The sequence below is a fragment of the Engystomops pustulosus genome, chromosome 8 (assembly GCF_040894005.1).
Source record: "Engystomops pustulosus chromosome 8, aEngPut4.maternal, whole genome shotgun sequence".
NCBI classification, from domain to species: domain Eukaryota; kingdom Metazoa; phylum Chordata; class Amphibia; order Anura; family Leptodactylidae; genus Engystomops; species Engystomops pustulosus.
The window spans coordinates 21513024-21532286 of record NC_092418.1 but is presented as its reverse complement, the minus strand read 5'-3'; the positions used below and the strand labels follow the sequence as shown (position 1 = coordinate 21532286).

At 40.9% G+C, this 19263-nt stretch overlaps 1 protein-coding gene across 1 annotated transcript; it reads left to right on the top strand.

Annotated features, from left to right (window-relative positions):
* Positions 1-1652: 1652 nt before the first annotated feature.
* On the top strand, positions 1653-14375 carry DNASE1 (deoxyribonuclease 1). The gene is made up of 9 exons (XM_072120187.1): positions 1653-1798; positions 4029-4162; positions 7108-7196; positions 7584-7670; positions 9680-9795; positions 10983-11095; positions 11538-11692; positions 12360-12456; positions 12724-14375. Exons 2-9 carry the CDS (start codon positions 4031-4033, stop codon positions 12775-12777), a joined length of 843 nt encoding a protein of 280 aa, XP_071976288.1. The 5' UTR covers positions 1653-1798; positions 4029-4030; the 3' UTR covers positions 12778-14375.
* The last annotated feature ends 4888 nt before the right edge of the window (positions 14376-19263 follow it).

Here is a 19263-nt window from a genome sequence, read left to right as displayed (position 1 = left end):
CCCTTTCTTTAACTTTTATTGGTGTCATTGAATGTCACACGAATGTTTATGTGTCCTTCTAGTTCTATACACTCATATATTTTACAAGGATGACTGCAAAGTATCATTATTCTTTCATCGTTTATTTCTCAGTTTCCTGCATCTTGGTAACTAGGTAAAGCTAAGTCTCATCCTCTCGGAGATTTTCTGCATGCATTTTGTTAGTTGAAGGGAAGGACTACAATCTACTCCTGTATTAGCATCCATTGACACTTACTAAGGTGGCAATTTGTAGTCTGTCACTAAGGAGCAAGTGATGATCATGTGACTAATGCAGTGTACAATGCCATGCAGATTAAACCAGATCTTTATCTAATATTTCTTACAGCTTGGGGTTTGGTATTTGCATGAGCAATCCTCTGTAAGCAAAGTAAATGGGACTCCAGCATGATACATTGTAACAAGAGAGATTTGTATCATTGTTTAGTTCCAAATATTGTTTGACACATTGTAGTTAATCTCCATGATAAACCTATCCAAGGATGATAAAATTAACATTTAGTTTGTGAGATATTCAATATATATCTTTAAATATGTAAAATCAAACATTTGAATGTCCTCTCTCAAGTCAAGAGAAGCCATTCTTCTAACTCTATCAAGTGCAATCCAACTCAGGATTCCTGTGGTCAGCTGGATCCCTACAAACTGGTCCCTCAACGACTTTAAAGGGAACCTGTCATCAGCAACTGGCCTAATAAACCAGTACATTCTTAAGCATTGTAACACCTTTTGTTTTATTTCATGGCCCATGGTAGTGGCATCATTCACAAAATTAACTTTGTAGTTAGCTTTAAATTGGTTGTATAAAGTCAAGGAGGCGGAGAATTTTATATTGAAGTCAAGCTCTGAACGCTCTGAGCTTTGCACGCCTCCTCCTCTGTGATTGACATCATGCATCAGACATCGGGAGACCTGGTTAGTGATGTCTCTGGATGGAGGACCATCAATTACAGTGAAGGGGCTTTCTGAGAAAGAGGGAGCTTGACTTCAGTGTTAAAATCTCCCCTTCTTGACTTTATACAAGTAATTTACATCTCACTTCAGAGATGATTTTCTGGATGATGCCACCACACGGGGTCATAAAAAACATCATCTGGAAGGTGTTCAGCTGCTTGACAACATAATGGTAGTGGTTTATTAGGTCAGTTTCTGATTACAGGTTCCCTTTAAGGTTCCCATATGACTGAATAAGGTCACAAGTTTATGAAATACAATTTATAATCCCACTAAATTGATCCAGAAGACGGGGAACCCTTTACAGTAATGTCCATTGTTCCATATTAGGGGGAAAAAAATCCTTCCCTAATCCAAGTACGGCAGAATAAATCCCTCAATCAACTTCCCACCCTAAAATTCCAGTTAATTCTAGGTGATAGTTTTACGTAAAATAGAGTCTTTTTATAGAGTCTTATAGAGTTGTCTGCCTCTTTTGTATCAGTGTGATACTTTATAAATCTATCACTATATTATATTATATGATACAGATGGAGTCCCCATGCACCACATGGTCTTATCTTTGTGGACCTTGAGTTTATGGAGTGCACCAGTGTACTTTCCTGTGCTGAGCAGGTGCGACATGACAGTCAATGCCTTTACTATCAGGAAAAACTAAATTTGGGAGGAGTCGTATTCCTTTCTGGGTCACCTGTCTGTGTGGGAGGATAGATACTATATAACTTGCTGTCTAATAACTCTGATGATACATCTTTTAGCAAGGCTATCATCAACTGGCAGGAAAGGAGAGCAGATTTACCAGTCAGTAAGTATAAGGTTCTTATTCTCTGCCACCTTCATTACATTTATCTTTGACATTAGCACTTTATATACACTACATACTCTATCATTATAGGAGGCTTCACCTCATACTACTCCAGTACTTAAAGGGGAGGTGTATCACAATATAACTTGTCCTCACCGCTATCCATTGGCTACAGCTCTATCTTCTTCAATATCTTCTATTTTTATTTATTTTATAACCCAAGGGTCCTCAGAATCTTACGGTGGTAGAAGCTCTTCATCCTGAGGGGCGCCAATGTCTCCTAATTTTGAGATATCACAATTTTTTTCACCACACTTCCCTACAATTTGAGAAACTTTACTCCTACTCCATCTCCACCTTGAGTACACGACTGTGCCTTATAGTATTCCTTCTCTTTCTGCCGAGTGCTTCATCACTATAAACCTCTTCTATCATTGCCCTTTAGGCAGTATCTTCCTCTTTTTCCACTTGTGGTTATCATCCTTATGTAATATTCCAGTTTGTAGAGTTGTATATAATTCTCCTAGTTATAAAACTATAATTAATCTTCCGCCTCTAAGGTTCTGACTTTATGTTTCTAATGGTTCCTCCTTTTACATTGCTCCACATTTATATCTCTCTAGTCATCCTACTGTTACGTACAGTGACACCTCTCCATAAGACCAGCTTTTTGATAATATTGTAGTTCTTGTCAATGATTTTTGGTCAATCTTGGTTCACTGGTTAGCAATCTACTCACCTTCCTCCCCTAAAATGCATGTTTTAATGTAGTTTTTGGGGGTCATCCTAAAGGTTTACTACATTTCCAAGTTCTAGGTCTCTGGTGCTCCTACTATTTTTTATACATTTTATTTCCTACATTTATAGTGCTCTCATTTGTAATTTCTTTATCATACTGTGGTATCCTTCTATTATGTCCTGACATGTTATTATGTAACTGTTATATATATATTTTATTCCTGACTTATTTGGAAAATACTTCATGTACTGTAGTTTTTAATATGTACTTCATATAGCTAGACTTTAGTGTTTCATTGCCTCTTAGCAATGTGGGTATGATAAATGTATTATATATGTAAATACCCATGTAATTACAGAACAGTAGAAACATTACCTGTACACACATGCCCTTTGCAAGCATCACCTTGAATATAATGTACACATAATGTTCTTGAGATCTCAGTTTTCTCCAGTACTTAAAGGTGCTTTCCAGAAAGTGAGCCAGGTGATCAGAGCGGGTGCCAGATGTCAGAATCCCACCGATCTGATAGTAATGAACAATCCCAAGGATAAGTCATCAATATCAAAGTCCTGGAAAACCCCTTCAGATATTACTCTTAAAGGAAACCTACCAAGAGGAATCTACTGATCTGATATTAGATTCCTCCTTCCTGCCTCTGCCCTAACCTGTAATTTATTAATCCTGCAACGTAACCTAACTTGTTCAAAACTTTATTTTAGTAATATGTAAATTACCTGCAGAGGCTACTGCGGCATGCACTAGCCCGGCCGGGCACTGGAAGCTAAGGCTACTCCCCGCCCCAGTAGCCTCTGCAGCTAATTCACACATTACTAAAATAACGTTTTTAACAAGTTAGGTTCCACGATTACTACATTACAGATTAGGGCAGAGGCAGAAGGCATCTACCATCAGATCTACTTCTGATAGTAGATTTCTCATGGTAGGTTTCCTTTAGATGGTTTTCCCACCAAGCAAGGTAGGGCCTAATTTGCTGACTGGTAGGGGTCTCGGTGATAAGACCACCAGAGATTGCAAGGGGTCCAATGGGGTCCCTGGTACCTCCATCAGACTCAGGTTAATGGAGCAGACGGTCGCTCTTGTCCGTTCTGCTCCATTCATCTTTATGGATCTGATAGAGATCACCGTGCTCAGTGGAAAAACCCCTTTAAGTATTTAATTTCAGAGCCCCCAAAGGATAAAGGAAGCATTACACCATTCCAAATTCAATACAGTTTCCCACTGATGTACAGCTGTGTTGGAACCTCCAGAGAAGAGATATAGGGGGTCATTTACTAAGGGCCCGTTTCGCGGTTTCCCGACGGAACTGCCTTAGTGAATCGCCGGAAGACCCGAATCCACCGCACAGAACGCGCCGCTGGATCGCGAATGGGCCAGGTAAGTAAATCTGCCCCATAGTTACTAGTTTGGAACTTAATGTTAATGCAATGTTCATACAATTGTTTTTCATGTTGTGTTTGGTCTCACCAGAGATGCTACGTTTGGGGATTGTGCTCATGTTCGCTGCTTACACTGCCTCGGCAATAAAAATTGGAGCATTTAACATTCAGGCTTTTGGTGACTCTAAAATGCAAAATCCTGAAGTAAGCCCGGTTATACTAAAGGTAATGTCCCCTTAATCTGTTCATATAAGATCTGTGTTATATAACTTCTTGTTCATCTGTTAAATTACAATAAAGTATATTATAGGGAACCTGTCACCAGATTTTACCCCATTAAATCAGTAGACCCCTCAGGTAGGGTATGAAATGTCCTTTCTAGAATTCCCTCTTTTATTTGAAATCAGTCCCATAAATATCAGAGAAGAGTCATATTTTGCCTGAGATTAGTCAAGTTTAGAGGATGTAGGGGGAGTGTTACTTTAGACACCTCTATCTATAACAGCTAGAAACATGCTGATGGAGTCATAGTAAAGGGAACCTGTCAGCAGAAATATACCTAATAAACCTCTACCAGTAAGTTATCATGCAGCTGAACACCTTCCAGATCATGTTTCTCTCATGGCCCAGGGTAGTGGTATCATACAGAAAATCAACTTTGAAGTGAGACGTGAGTTGGTTGTATAGAGTGAAGGAGGTGGAGAGTTTAAACAAATGGAGGGGTAGGACAGCAATCCGTCTCAAATGAGAAGCAGTTTATGGTGGTGCCCGCGGCCGAAGTTTCTGATGCCGGAAACCAGGAGTCAATATACTTGAAGGAGGGAGCCACAGCACCAAAGATGAAGTTCAAAAGAATTTATTCACATGTGCGACCAAACATGTTCAGCGCGACGTTTCGATTCGCAATGAATCTTTATCAAGCATGATAAAGATTCATTGCGAATCGAAACGTCGCGCTGAACATGTTTGGTCGCACATGTGAATAAATTCTTTTGAACTTCATCTTTGGTGCTGTGGCTCCCTCCTTCAAGGAGGTGGAGAGTTTAACACTGAAGTCAAGCTCTCCCTTCCTGAGAAATCCCCTTCACTGTAATCAATGGTCCTGCACCCAGAGAAATCACTGTCCAGATCTCCTGAAGTCTGATGCATGATGTAAGTCACAGTAGGATGTGTAGGAGGGAAAGCTTGACTTCACTGCTAAACTCTCCGCCTCCTTGACTTTATACAACCAATTTACATTTTACTTCAAAGATGATTTTCTGGGGGATGTATTCATGCTGGGCTGGGAAAGAAACATGATCTATAAGGTGTAAAGCTACTAGTTTATTAGGCCAGTTTCTGATGACAGGCTCCCTTTAAAGATAAGAATCTCATCTTTTAGATCACATCAGGCTTGTGGTTCGGGGAGCTACAGAACCAGAGATACAGACAGTTATAGTCATATTTGGGAATCTGAGCTGCAGATAAAGATCCGGTTCCCACCTATTTCTTTAACTGTCTGTATGTACGGTATGTGTTCTTAATAGCAACAGGGGATGAGACATTGTGAACACAGGCACGGACAGTTTTAGACAAAGTGGGGCTCTGGGCAAAAATAAAGTGGGGCCCCAAAATAAAACTATTTTATGAACAGTCACAGTCAGTAAGAGGCTCCATAAACCCTGCACAGTAATAATAACTTTGTAGTTACACACAGTAGTAGGTGAGTACCTGTAATATGGAGATGTAGGAGAATTATATAGGAGAGACAGATGAGAGGTAGATGGATGGTAGAAGATAAATATGAAAGATGATAGAGATTTATAGATAGATGATAGATTTATAGATGCAGAAATATAAAGTCGATTATATATAAATTTGTAGATAGATGTGTCAGGATTTGGGGTGTGTGAATCCCCTGGACCACCGCGGGAGGTGGTACTAGCCGACACCTGGGACCGGAGTCTAAGTGGCACCTGGTTTTCACCAAAGCCCGCCACAAAGCGGGGTGGACTTGCTGCGGCAGGATACCACAGGTGCGACTAGCCCGCGGTGGCAGCCGAGGTCTAAGTACCTTAACAGAAGACAGTCTTGTGGTTGGGTCCAGGCACAGGGTCAAGGCAGACGGCAGAGATGCAAGGTGAAGTCCAATCCGGGGTCAGCAACCGGAGGTCCAGGCAGAAGGGGACGGGAACACAGGCACAGGAACACAGCAACACGGAGGAACACAGGTAACACGGCAACACAGGACTCGGGAGCAGGAACACACAGGAAGGCAGGGAGGACACAGGAACGCAGGAGGACACAGGACCGCAGGATTACTTGCAAGGAAGCTTTCTCTTAGGCTGTGAGGCTCAATTATTGGCGCACTGGCCCTTTAAATCTTTGAGTGACGGCGCGCGCGCCCTAGGAGACGGGGACGTGCGCGCCGAGCCGCGGGAGCCAGAGAGGACATCGCGGGAGCCAGGGAAGGTGAGCAGGGCTCGGGACCGGGGGCAGCAGCAGGAACACAGGTGCGCCTGCGATCCGAGACAGCGATCACGGGAGCACCTGTGACAAGATGATAGAAGATACATATGAGAAATATATAGATATAGTAGAAGAGAGAAAAGATTGATTGATAGATGGTAAATAGATAATAGATAGGAGATAGATATGTAGATAGACAAACAGCTAGATAGATAAATGGTTGGATAGACAGATATATAGATAGGAAATAAAAAATTTTTCTAGGAGATAGATAACTAGACAGATAGATGATAGATGTATAGACAGGAGATAGATGATAGATGTATAGACAGGTGATAGATGATAGATATATAGACAGGAGATGGATGATAGATGTATAGACTGCAGATAGATGATAGATGTATAGACAGATAGATGATAGATGTATAGACAGGAGATAGATGATAGATGTATAGACAGGAGATGGATGATAGATGTATAGACAGGAGATAGATGATAGATGTATAGACTGCAGATAGATGATAGATATATAGACAGAAGATTCAACCAAGGGCATTCAACCAAGGAGTATTAGTCTACATGCAGGGGGCCCTTGGCAAATGCCCAGTTTGCAACCCCCTAACACCGGCCCTGAACATAGGTTATAGACAGAGTTGATAGGTAACTTGTGTCAAGCATGCAGTGGATGAGGCGATTGCTCACATGTAGTTGTTTGCTTTCAGGTATTGCAGCGGTACGACATAGTCCTGGTACAGGAAGTGCGGGACACAGACCTCAGTGCAGTGAAAACCTTGATGGATGAATTGAACAGGTTAGATGTTTCTCATCATCTCTTTCTCCTATCCCTTATCTCTATTCACTCTGGCTATGATGGCCGGTTAAGACCCTGCAGAAAACAGAACTACATTATGTACTGGGTGCCTAAATTTAATAATTCACCTCAATCACCTGTCTTCTTTATAGTCCTTTGCTAAAAAATGGGGAGCGGTTTGTCTGAAATTTGACTAATGCAATGTCATATTTAGTTCAGTTCGGCCTCTGTCCTGGGCGTCCCAGGGATTCTGTGACCCTCTAAGTTACAGACCTAATACTTGTAGTGCCCCTCACTGAGCAAAAACACAATCATATTCTCTGTTATAAGGCTTTGTCATATACAATATTACACTCGTAACCCTGTGCTTCTTTTATGACCTTGCAGCCAGTGGTCAGAGCCTATCTACTCCTATGTGGTCAGCGACACTCTCGGAAGAGACAGTTACAAAGAGCGATACCTGTTTATTTACAGGTGAGATTCCTCAACTTGGTTTTAGGTTTATTACCCAAAATATCGATCATTTTCCATTCTGTGGTTGTACTTTTGTCCATTGCATGAAACATCACAATATCCAAAACAACTCTTATAATAGTAATATAACCCCCTAGATGCCATGGTCAATAAGTATCACAGCATCAAAGGGGTACCTTGCATCAGACTTATTATACCACTATTGGGGGCTAGTAATGAGTTTCCATTGCATTATTTACACCGTTATTAACACTGTAACAGGTTCTAATACCCTACAGCAGAGGTCCCCAACCTTTTTTGCACCAGGGACCGGCTTTAAGCTAGACAAGTTTTCCATGGCCCGGTGGGGGCGGGGCTTTGGTCATATGGGTGGGGTTATGGAGGGGTGGAGCTTAGTGCATACTTATCATATAATTATGACATTTATAATGAGAATGTGATTCAACTTACCATAGGTTCAGAATGAGTGGGAGCACTGGGCTTGTTTTCCTGCACCCACCTGCCCCACCCCGTCCTGCATAATGTTCTCTGCCGGGAGCTGCGAGCTGTCACGGCTATGGCAGAAAACATTATAAATCCACACAGAGCGAGCTCTGACCAGGCGCGGCGCAGCGGACCGGCTGATTAACTCCAACGGCCCGGTCCTGGTCCGCGGACCGGTGGTTGGGGACCTCTGCCCTACAGCACAGAACAGTAGTACAGGCAGTCCCCTACTTAAGGACACCTGACTTACAGATGACCCCTAGTTAAAGACGGACTTCTCTGCCCACTGAGACTTCTGATGACCTCTCTGGATGTTACCTTAGTCCCAGACTGCAATGATCAGCTGTAAGGTGTCTGTAATGAAGCTTTATTGATAATCATCGGTCCCATTACAGCAAAAAAATGTGAAACTCTGATTGTCACTGGGGCCCAATTTTCTTTTTGTCTGGATCTACAATTATAAAATATACAGTTCCGACTTACATACAAATTCAACTTAAGAACAAACCTATGGACCCTATCTTGTATGTAACCCGGGGACTGCCTGTACTGCATTTAATTATATGAATGACTAGAAGATCCCTGGTTAAAGTCGACTCAGGGGACAAAAAAAGTAGAAAAAAAATATTGGAGAAAAAATGTAATTTACTAAGGCGGTAAACTTAGACCTGGCAGTGGTACATACCAGGTGATAGATTTAGCACATTTTGCATAAAGTTAGACTCTTTTCTATCACTTGCATCTCAGTGCATTGTATAAAATCTAAGAAGATTATGACAGTCTAACCCCTGGTAACGTCCCTGTGACCTTGTGTAGCCATGTAAGTTTTGGAGTCATTTTTTTCGGGCTATGATTTATATGTTTGTATTACCTTTGTAGTAATATTTGTGTTATTGTTATACTTCTTTATAACATTGCCCAGTGTTTAGGTTGGCACAAAGCCCAGAACATAAGATGACATGACACAGTCTGGCTGGCGTGATGACCACGAATCTGTAGGAGATGTTCCTCACCAATGCCAGGAGACTAGTATAGTAGGGATTGTGTGCCTGTGATAATCCCTGTTTGTTATAATGGGTGCAAAGATGTTGGTGCCCCAATGATAAGCTATAAGTAGTGGGCAGGTTGGCAGCAAGCGTTTAGTCTACTTTCAGCACCCCAATGACGATTAAACAACTCAGCCTCCGTGTTCCAACAAGTAAAAGTGGAGAAATCACTGCTAGAACATATAGGAGAAAGTATAGAAGACCCCAAACATTATATGGTCACCCCCCAGAAACTAGCAGGATTGGTCAGTGTGTATATACCCCAGACTCGTATTACGTAGTATAACCCGGTGTGTGAGTAATCCATCATCTAATGTATGCAAGATGACAAGAGGCCGTCATACAGGTAAATCCGGAACAATTATAAAGTAATAGGGCAGATACGGGTTTCATAGAAAGTAAATAGATACCGTAATACTGTATATGCGGCCGCTGTCGTAGTAGTTTACCTCTAATTTTCCTAAAATCACACCCCAACAGGAATGATAAAGTGAACGTACACGACAGCTACCACTTCCATGATCACAACATGTACAGTGGAGAGGACAGCTTCAGCAGGGAGCCATTTGTGGTCATGTTCAATGCTCCCGGGACAGGTCTGTATTATAGGTCAATTTCTTTGTAATACTGTATAATATGTATATGCTTCTTTCTCCACTTACCAGGCTCCTTTTCTCCACTCCCTCCGTCCGAAACTGACTATGGAATCACTACTTGTATTCAATGAGAGAGCCTCAGTTATGGACTAGATTACATAGAAGTCTATGGAGAAGGGAGGGGGGAGAAGTGACCAGGAGCTCAGTGAGATGTGTAATAGTAATAGCTGATGGAGCAGATTCTCCTCTACTTTCATGCAATCTATGGGAGATATCATAGAAGATTCTAACCCCCAGCTCTGAGGTTACTGAGGGTTAGAGACGGTCATGGCAGCAGAGGGGAAAACTGATGAAAATGCAGAATACGAGTCACATAATGGCCACAATAGTATTACTCCTCATGTACACACACTGGACTAATAATTTATGCAAAAATTTGGGTAGATGTTAAAAGGAACCTGGCACCAAACCTGGTGGAACTAGTCCTATGAGTTACTGTATACGTGACAAACATAAGACTCCTGGCGCATGTTCTGGGTGCAGATAAATGGGTGGTTCCACAGGATAACAAGCTGATCAGTGAGTGTCCGACTGCTGGGACCCCCATCAATCCGGAGAAGAGGGTCCTGTCCACACTAATTGTTGGAGCATCAGGTTGAGTATGTGTCCTCCCACTCTGTTTAATTGAATGGAAACAAGGTCGGCACCAGGTGTCAGTAGGCCACTGGGCGACAGAGCCTCAGTTGGCCCCTTTGCAGTAAACTCATGTTAAAAATTCAGAAACTAAAACAGTCTCCTGTTCCCTAAAATATTTCCTAGTTTATCCTCCCAAACATCCCCCTCATGGTTATTTTATATAAAGCCTCCCTCATCCCCTATGGATTTTTAAACACAGCCCCCCTCACCCCATGGATTCCTTATGTACAGCCTTATGTGGGGCCCCCAGCAGCTCTATGCCCAGTGCTGGTGCTGGCCCTGAATGGGAGTGATGGAAATAGCCAAGGACAGCTTTGGTTGATCTCCGGCCATAGACATCGCCTATAGGTAGTGCCGGAGATACCTGTGCTTGGCTATTTCCATCACTCCCATACAATTGTGAGGCTTAGATGCTCCACTAGATCCTTTTAAAGGTTGTTAGAGTAGGACGTGATATACTTTGGGGTAACATTGATGATTTTGTTCCACAGTCATTGAATATTTTGTGCTGGTGCCATTGCATTCTGCACCCAAAGATGCAGTTCGGGAAATAGACGCCTTGTACGATGTCTATCAGGATGTAATGGAGAAATTCCAAACTGATGTAAGTATTGTGATGGGGATAAGGGGTGGGAGGATGTCATGTAAAACTTGATGAAGCTTGAGTAAAGAGATGGCACCTGATTTTTTTTTGCTTTTCTCACTCATTGAGTTAACCCGTTGAATGCGTTTAGTCGCTCTCTACATTGTGATCCGACATTCATTGTAGAGCAGCCAATAGAAATAGCCGTTTGCCCTGCTTGTCAGGGAAGATGCAAACCCAACATGGCAGCATAGCCGAGAAGATGACTTCTCCTGGGGAAATAAGAAGGGATAATTATCAGCTGCCAGAGGGAGAGGTAGACTGATTCTGTCCAGAAACTTCCTCACACATGGAAGCAAATAAAATTTTTATGAATTAAGAGTCACTATTAACAGGGATTTAGGTATTTTTGCATAAAATGAATGATGAAATAACTGCATTATTATTATTATTATTATTATAGAATATTATCTTCTTGGGAGACTTCAATGCTGACTGCAGCTACGTCACTCAGCCTGACTGGGACAGCATCCGTATGTACAACAGTGAAGATTTTACATGGCTCATACCCGATGAAGTTGACACCACAGTCGGAAAAAGTGACTGTGCATATGACAGGTAACTGCAAGTTATAAATTATCTCCCAATATGGAGGTGACTGAAGACACGGTTCACAATGATCAAATCTGGCTTTTTATGCAAGATTAAAAACAATAAACCTGCACAGTGATTGGTTATCTAAGCACTTTGGTTAAAGGAAATCTACCACCAGGATGAAGGATTGTAAACCAAGTACACTGACATACTGGTGTGCACCCCTCTGGCAGGTTCTGCTATTCTTGTAGCTTCGTATGCCTTTGTTTTTAAGAAAAAGTGGTTTTAAAAATTATGCAGATGAGCCTTCGGGCTCCAAGCTCTGTTGACATCTATACAGTCTAGAGCCCTGAGGCTCATTTGCATAATTTCTGAAACCTTTTTATTGTAAAAACAAGCTCCTAATAAGCTAAAATAAAAGCAGAACCTACCAAAGGGGGCACTCACCAGTATGTCAGTGTGGTTGGTTTACAATTCTTTATCCTGGTGGTAGATTTCCTTTAAGGTGATCATGCCACTACCATTGTGCCTATATAATATCAGTAGGAGGACAAACACAGGGACTGGCATCTCTTTGGAGAAGCCCTGGTTGCCATCAGTAAGGCAGCCAGATTTTCCTGTTTGGCTGTTTTAATAAATTACAAAGTTCTTGTATTTATAGATCAATCTATTCATCTATTTTTCTATACAGAATTGTCATCAGTGGTGCAGACCTGCATAACGCTATAGAACCCGACTCAGCCAAAGTTTTCAACTTTCAGAAACAATACAAGCTGACACAAGAGCAGGTAATGAAAAATCTGGAGAAAAAAAAGCAACAAAACTTGTGAACAGAACTTAAAGGACATCTATCATCAGGGTGAAGGACTGTATGCAAATGAGCCTGAGGGGCTCCTTTGGTGTTAATGGAGCCTGGAGCCCTTCAGGCTAATTTGCATACAGTCTACAGTCTACCTGGTGGTAGATGTCCTTTAATATCACTGCACTGTACCTCTGATGTACATGTCTAACAATGTAGAGTCATTCATTAACCTATCGGTCTTTCTTTTTCCCAGGCGTTAGCGGTGAGTGACCACTACCCTGTGGAGTTGGAACTAATGTCGGCTTAAGAAAACCCAAGATGACTGACTGAACAGAGTTAAATGTAGATTAATTGGAAGATCAGAAAAACCTTACAACATGACGGCATAGGTCTCTATGGGTTACACCATCGGATTTTTACATTGACATTAGGTGGGGACGGCTAACACTGGCCGGATGAGGCTGATGTGATGCAGTGTGAGCTGTTAGGATAAGAGAAATGGTATCAGCGAAAGCGAGATCACATAACATCAAATCACAGATTCCTAAAATGTACAATTTTATCACACATTGGAGGAGATCTATCACAAGTATCTGAGGTAAAACTATTCTAGTTGTCCATGGAAACCAATTAGACCTCAGCTTTCATTTTATAAACAGCTGTGTTAAAGTGAAAGCGGAGCTCTGATTGGTTGCTTTGGGCAACTAGAACAGTTTTACCTCAGACACTTCTGATAAATCTCCCCCATATGTGTCACCTATCCTCAGCTTCACCTGGTGCAATGTAGAGGTCTTCGTTTACACTTTTTCCCGAGTATTATCTGATTATAGGGAATTCAGATGCAGAGACCTCCCCTAGTGTTTAACCGCAATCTATGGAGAAATCCTTATGTTCCAAATCAATGATCTGCTCCCCATAGCATAAAACACTGGCTGATAGAAGAGGTTCTCCTATTATTACTCTCTTTTAAAATTAAACACATCATTTTGTAAAATATCATACAAAAATTCCTTGAAGTCATTTTCAGGGTAAATAATTAAAGGGAACCTGTCATCAGATTTTACCACATTAAACTCCCAGCCCCCTAGGTAGGAGATGAAATGTCCTTTCTAGATTTCCTTCTTTTTCCCTCCACCTATGAATATCTCCTGCAAAGTCATGTGAAAATGAGCAGAGAAGAATCATCTTTTGCCTGAAATGTATCACATTTAGAGGCTGTAGGAGCAGTGTCACTTCAGATGCTCCTATCTAGGGTTACCTAGAAACATGCTACAGACATTTTAAAGATAATAATTTCATCTTTCAAATCACATCAGGATTGGGATCCAGTGATCTACAGAAATGGAGATATAGACACTTAAAGAAGACAGCTTGATTTCTTATTTGTAGCTCACATTCTCTATCTATGTCTTTACCTGCCTGGATCCCCAGTTCTGTAGATCACAAAACCACAAGTGATTCGAATGATCACATTCTCATGTTTAGAATACCACAACCATGTTTGTAGGTCCTACAGAATTGGAAATCAAGTGACTTTCCCTCTACAGCCTCTAGAAAGTGACTCATCTCCTCTCATTTTACAACGACTTTGAGATTTTTTTTATAGGTAAATGGGTGAGATTTCCCATAAAAGAGGGAATTCTAGAAAAGACATTTCATACCCGACCTGAAGGGGCTGGTAGCTTAATGGGGTAAAATCTTATAGCAGTGTCACTTTGAGTGAATAGATGGTTAGTTCTCAGCAAATCAGGTATTATAATGTATCATACTGTATGCCGGATTATAGTATTGTGTGATTATGTATATAACTATGTAAAACCTGTAAATATTGCTTTGCCTATATTTTCTATCATGTTCTGATAAACTCCTCTAACGTGTATAAACTTCTATACGATCCAATGTGAACACTTGTATCTTCTCTCTCTGATGTGTCAGTATCATCACACACATTGCAGTATAACTTACCTGTTCTTATACTATGTAACCAGAGCAGGTATGTGGACAATAATATCCCTGGCTATAAACATCAATTAACAGTTTACTTGACAAAAATAACAAATTTCAGGTTTCAATAAACACATTTTAGAAAAGTTTCACTACCTGACAAATAATTGCATTGGAATGAATATACAGTACAGTGTGAGTATACGGCGTAACCTAAAAAACAATAAGGTCCCCTGTGGTCACTGAGAAAATATTTGCAAGTAATTAAAATGGAAAGAGAAGACTGAATCAAAAGTGACGACGATCCCGGGGGAGAATTCTCTTCCCTAGTACTTGAAATACAAGCGGCAGCGTGAGATGAAGTCATCTGAGGACAAGCCGGTAAGGTAAGGATGTGGGATGCTGGGGGGTGAATAATAATAATCCTTTATTTATATAGCGCACACAGATGACGCAGCGCTGCACAAAGCATGTCAAATTGGTCCCTGTCCCCATGAGGCTCACAATCTACACAACCTACCTGTATGTTTTGGAGTGTGGGAGGAAACCGGAGGACCCAGAGGAAACCCACACAAACACGGAGAGAACATACAAACTCTTTGCAGATGTTGACCTGGGTGGGATTCGAATCCAGGACCCCAGTGCTGCAAGGCAGAAGCCCCAATGGGGCTCACAATCTAATCAACCTACCAATATGTTTTGGAGTGTGGGAGGAAACCCACGCAAACACAGAGAGAATATTGCATCTTCCAAAGCAATGAATCCTATTAAAGGGTTTTATAGGACTTTCACACTGTCCTTAGGATAGGTCATAGATATCATATTGCTGGGGGTCAAAGTTTTGCCGAACTTTTAAAGGGCTTTGCTCATGAAAGAAAGTTCTTAAGTTTTATTGTGATGTTTATACAATAAAGATCATTTATAACCCCTTTACTTTACAATATTACTCAGTGTTATTGGTGTTTTAGCTCCTACCACTCAGTGATGGTTAGTGTAAGATTCCTAAGTGTAACTTTTTAAGCAGACACGTTATGATCCCTGTAGTGCTGTGAGACAGTGTGCTGACAATGTGCTTAGATTATCAGGGTACAGGGTTTATATACACTTATTTAGCTTCTGAACATTCTACTAGTATCTGACACATAGAAAAAGAGAGAGAAGAGACAGAGCAGAGTCATCAGATGCATATAAGACACATTGGAGAACGTGTGTTGTGGTGATAAGATCTAAATTATATGAGAGATACTCTCAAATTCTTCTGCTATTGGAAACACAGGTTGAAGGCCGGGGCAATAAAACACAAGCAGTGATCACCCAGACACCCCTCAATGTAGGGGGGAGGAGAGACGCTCTACATCCTTTCACCAGTTCAACCATAGGTTGTGGCCTACTCACTAAAGGTCACAGGTATAAGTCCCCATCTTTATTTATAGATTAAAGGAAAATGTGGCATAATCCATATTTCAGCTTCAGCAATGTCTCTTTTAAGTACCGGCATGCTTCTGCAGTGACTATATCAACCTGTGAAGAGGCGGCTTGACTACAACAGGGAACAATTACCTAACCTCTACACTATCACCACTAAATTCATCATAGTATGTATCTGTGTGGGGCATCATGAGGAAAAAGCTGGAATTAAATCTAAGTTTATAGGATGCCCACAGGGCAAGATATAAGCCAAGAAAGATTCTGAGGCTACAAGGTTGGTTTACAGCTCCTAGTGATAAAAGGCAATTATCTGGTGCCATCACAAGCAGAGGGAAGGGGGTGGTCAGGGAATCTTAGAATCTATTCAGATGAAAGTCTCCATCTAAAGAAAATGGTCATTCTTTGGGGGTCGCAGGTGGACAGTCTCATCTTCTGCTTCCCCAGACACCAGGCTTAAAACATCATGTAATGTATTAAGTATGTAATGTATTAAGTCCTGTTTTCTTTATCCCTTTTTATTTTACCAAACTCATTTTTTCCATTGTATGTTTATGTCCGTTTAATGTGTGACCCTTTTTGTATAATAACCCTTGTTAGTTGTAAGCACTGCCCTTTTGATATTAAATGTCCATTTAATAAGAGCTCCTTGTGTTCTAACGATTCCATAAATCTGACGAGACGTTACCTACATTGACTGATTGCTTAATTTGTGACTGTAATCTTATATTGGTGCATAATATATCTTAGGTGTCTTGTCCGCGAGCAGCAAGGTTCCTGATATGTATCATTTGTTTTCTTTTGCCACTTTTTAACCCCTTAAGGACGCAGGGTATTTTCGCTAATTTCTCGCTCTCCATCTTCAAAAATCCATAACTTTTTCATTTTTCCGTGTATAGAGCTGTGTGAGGGCTTATTTTGTGCGTAACAAATTTTACTTTCCCATTATGTTATTTATTATCCCCATGCCATGTAGTGGGAAGCCGCAAAAAAATTCCAAATGTGGAAAAATTGCAAAAAACTGCATGTGCGTCATGTTCTTGTGGGCTCAGTTTTTACGACTTTCACTCTGCGCTCCAAATAACACTTCTACATTATTCTTTGGTTCGGTACGATCGCGGTGATACCAAATTTATATAGGTTTTATTGCGTTTTAATACATTAATACATTTTCAATAATTAAACGAATGAGTACAAAAAAGAAAAAAAAATGTTGCCATCTTCTGACGCGAATAACTTTTTCATACTTTGGCGCATGGAGCTGTGTGAGGAGTAATTTTTTGCAAAATGAGCCGACGTTCACATTGCTACCGTTTTGAGGTCTGTGCGACATTTTGATAATTTTTTATTACATTTTTTATGTCATCTAAAAAGGTGTAAAAGTCGCGTTTTGGACATTTGGGCGCCATTTGCCGTTCCGGAGGTCACCGTCGTCAATAACCGTTTTTATATTTTGATAGATCGGGCATTTTGGGACGCGGCGATACCTAATGTGTCTGTGATTTTTACGATTTATTATATTTTATATCAGTTCTAGGGAAAGGGGGGTGATTTGAACTTTTAATATTTTATTATTTTTTTACATTTTTTAAACTTTTTTTTTTCCCCACTATTTCTTAGACCCTCTAGGGTACATTAACCCTAGATGGTCTGATCGCTCCTGCCATATACTGCAATACTACTGTATCGCAGTATATGGCATTTCTGCTCACTATACATTACAATGAGCCACAGGCTCATTGTAATGCATGTGCAGAAGCCATGTATCCTCGGGTCAAACGAAGACCCGAGGCTACCATGGCAACCGATCGCCGCCCCCCGATGACGTTCGGGGGAGCGGCGATCGGAGCGCCGCCAAATTTAAAGTGCCGCCGTGAGCCTTCTTCATACAACCTTCACAGCTCCATGGCGGATATATCCGCCACGGAGCGTGAAGGGGTTAAAGATGTTTGAAGTCAGCATACTTTAGCAGTGCTCTATTCTGCAGGTTGATTTTTTTTCTGCAACTTTTGAGGAATTTATGGAATTAAGCATGGGTTGTAATTCATTTTGCACCTTATAATTTGCTGTAAACAAAAATAATAATAAAGTCATGAAACAAAGAAAACATCTGTCTTGGAAAGATACATTTAGGAACACTGCTACAGACACACCCACTGGCTAAGACCCTCACATGCACCCAAAAAGTCCTCAGAAAATTTTTTAAAAACCCACAAAAAACAAAACAAGTCAAAATAAAGATGCACATCTCCCAATGACACACTCAGCTCTCCTTTCTTATCTATAAAACACAAAGTCAGCACTGCTATACCCCCTCCCCTTGGATCCAGACCTTATCTTGGTTGTAGAGCTGTTCCGGTCTCTCCTGCAGGCTGCTGCAGCACAGGAGGTGCCTCCGTCTATGGTGCTCTCTGCCTTCTGCCCCTTCTCCTGCAGTACAAGAGAAGCTACAGGAATCTTCCAGACCACAGCCAGCATTGTTGTGCATTTGTTCTTAAAGGGGTTTTCCTACTATATAATCCACACTTATCCACAAGACAGCTCCTTTAACCCCTTGCCGCCGGTGCTCATATTCCATTTTGTGTTTGAAGGCTTGTTTTTTTTGCATTGTGACTTCTAGTGGCACCATTTAATATAATACAATGTATTTGGAAGCTGGAAAAAAATCCAAATGCAGCAAAATTGACAAAACAAAAAACTGCATTTGTTGTTTTTATAGCATTCACTGTTCTCTCCTAATGACACCTGCAGTTTATTCTATGGGTCGGTACAATTGAGAGCTGCCAAACAAAGGATTTATTAAGTCTTAAAACATAGAAAAATATATAATAAAATCTTTTGTCCGAAAAAAAAAAAACAAGTATTTGTTTTGCCCTCTTTTGATGCCAATAACTTTTTCATACTTTGGTGTTCGGACTTGTGTAAGGTTTTTGCAGGACAATCTGATTTTGGTGACTGTACAACCTTTTGATCATTTTTATTAAAATGTTTACATGCTGCAATATCGGGAAAAAGTGGAGATTCTGTCATTTGGACGTCATCTTCCTTTTTTGATAGATCAGGCAATTTGAGACACTATGATACCAAACATGTTTGTTTTTCACTTCTATGGAAAGGGGGGTAATTTTTTAGAGTATTTTGAGGGCCCCTTAGGGTTTGATCGCTCATACCATATTCTGCAATAGTTCTGTTTTTCAATATATGGTAAATTTACTTCTCTTCTGTTACAGGAAGCCTTAGGCAGAGTGGTATTTGAATGCAGCAGGCAACTTTTACCATGGCATTTAAATAGTTAACCGCAATTCTGGGTGTAATCTGCATTGTGCAGCAAATATCTGGTATGTTTGAAGAGAGCACAACCTCTAAGCCCTCTTCATACATCCAAAATGACATTGTTATGTATAGATCAGCGTATCGTTAAAGG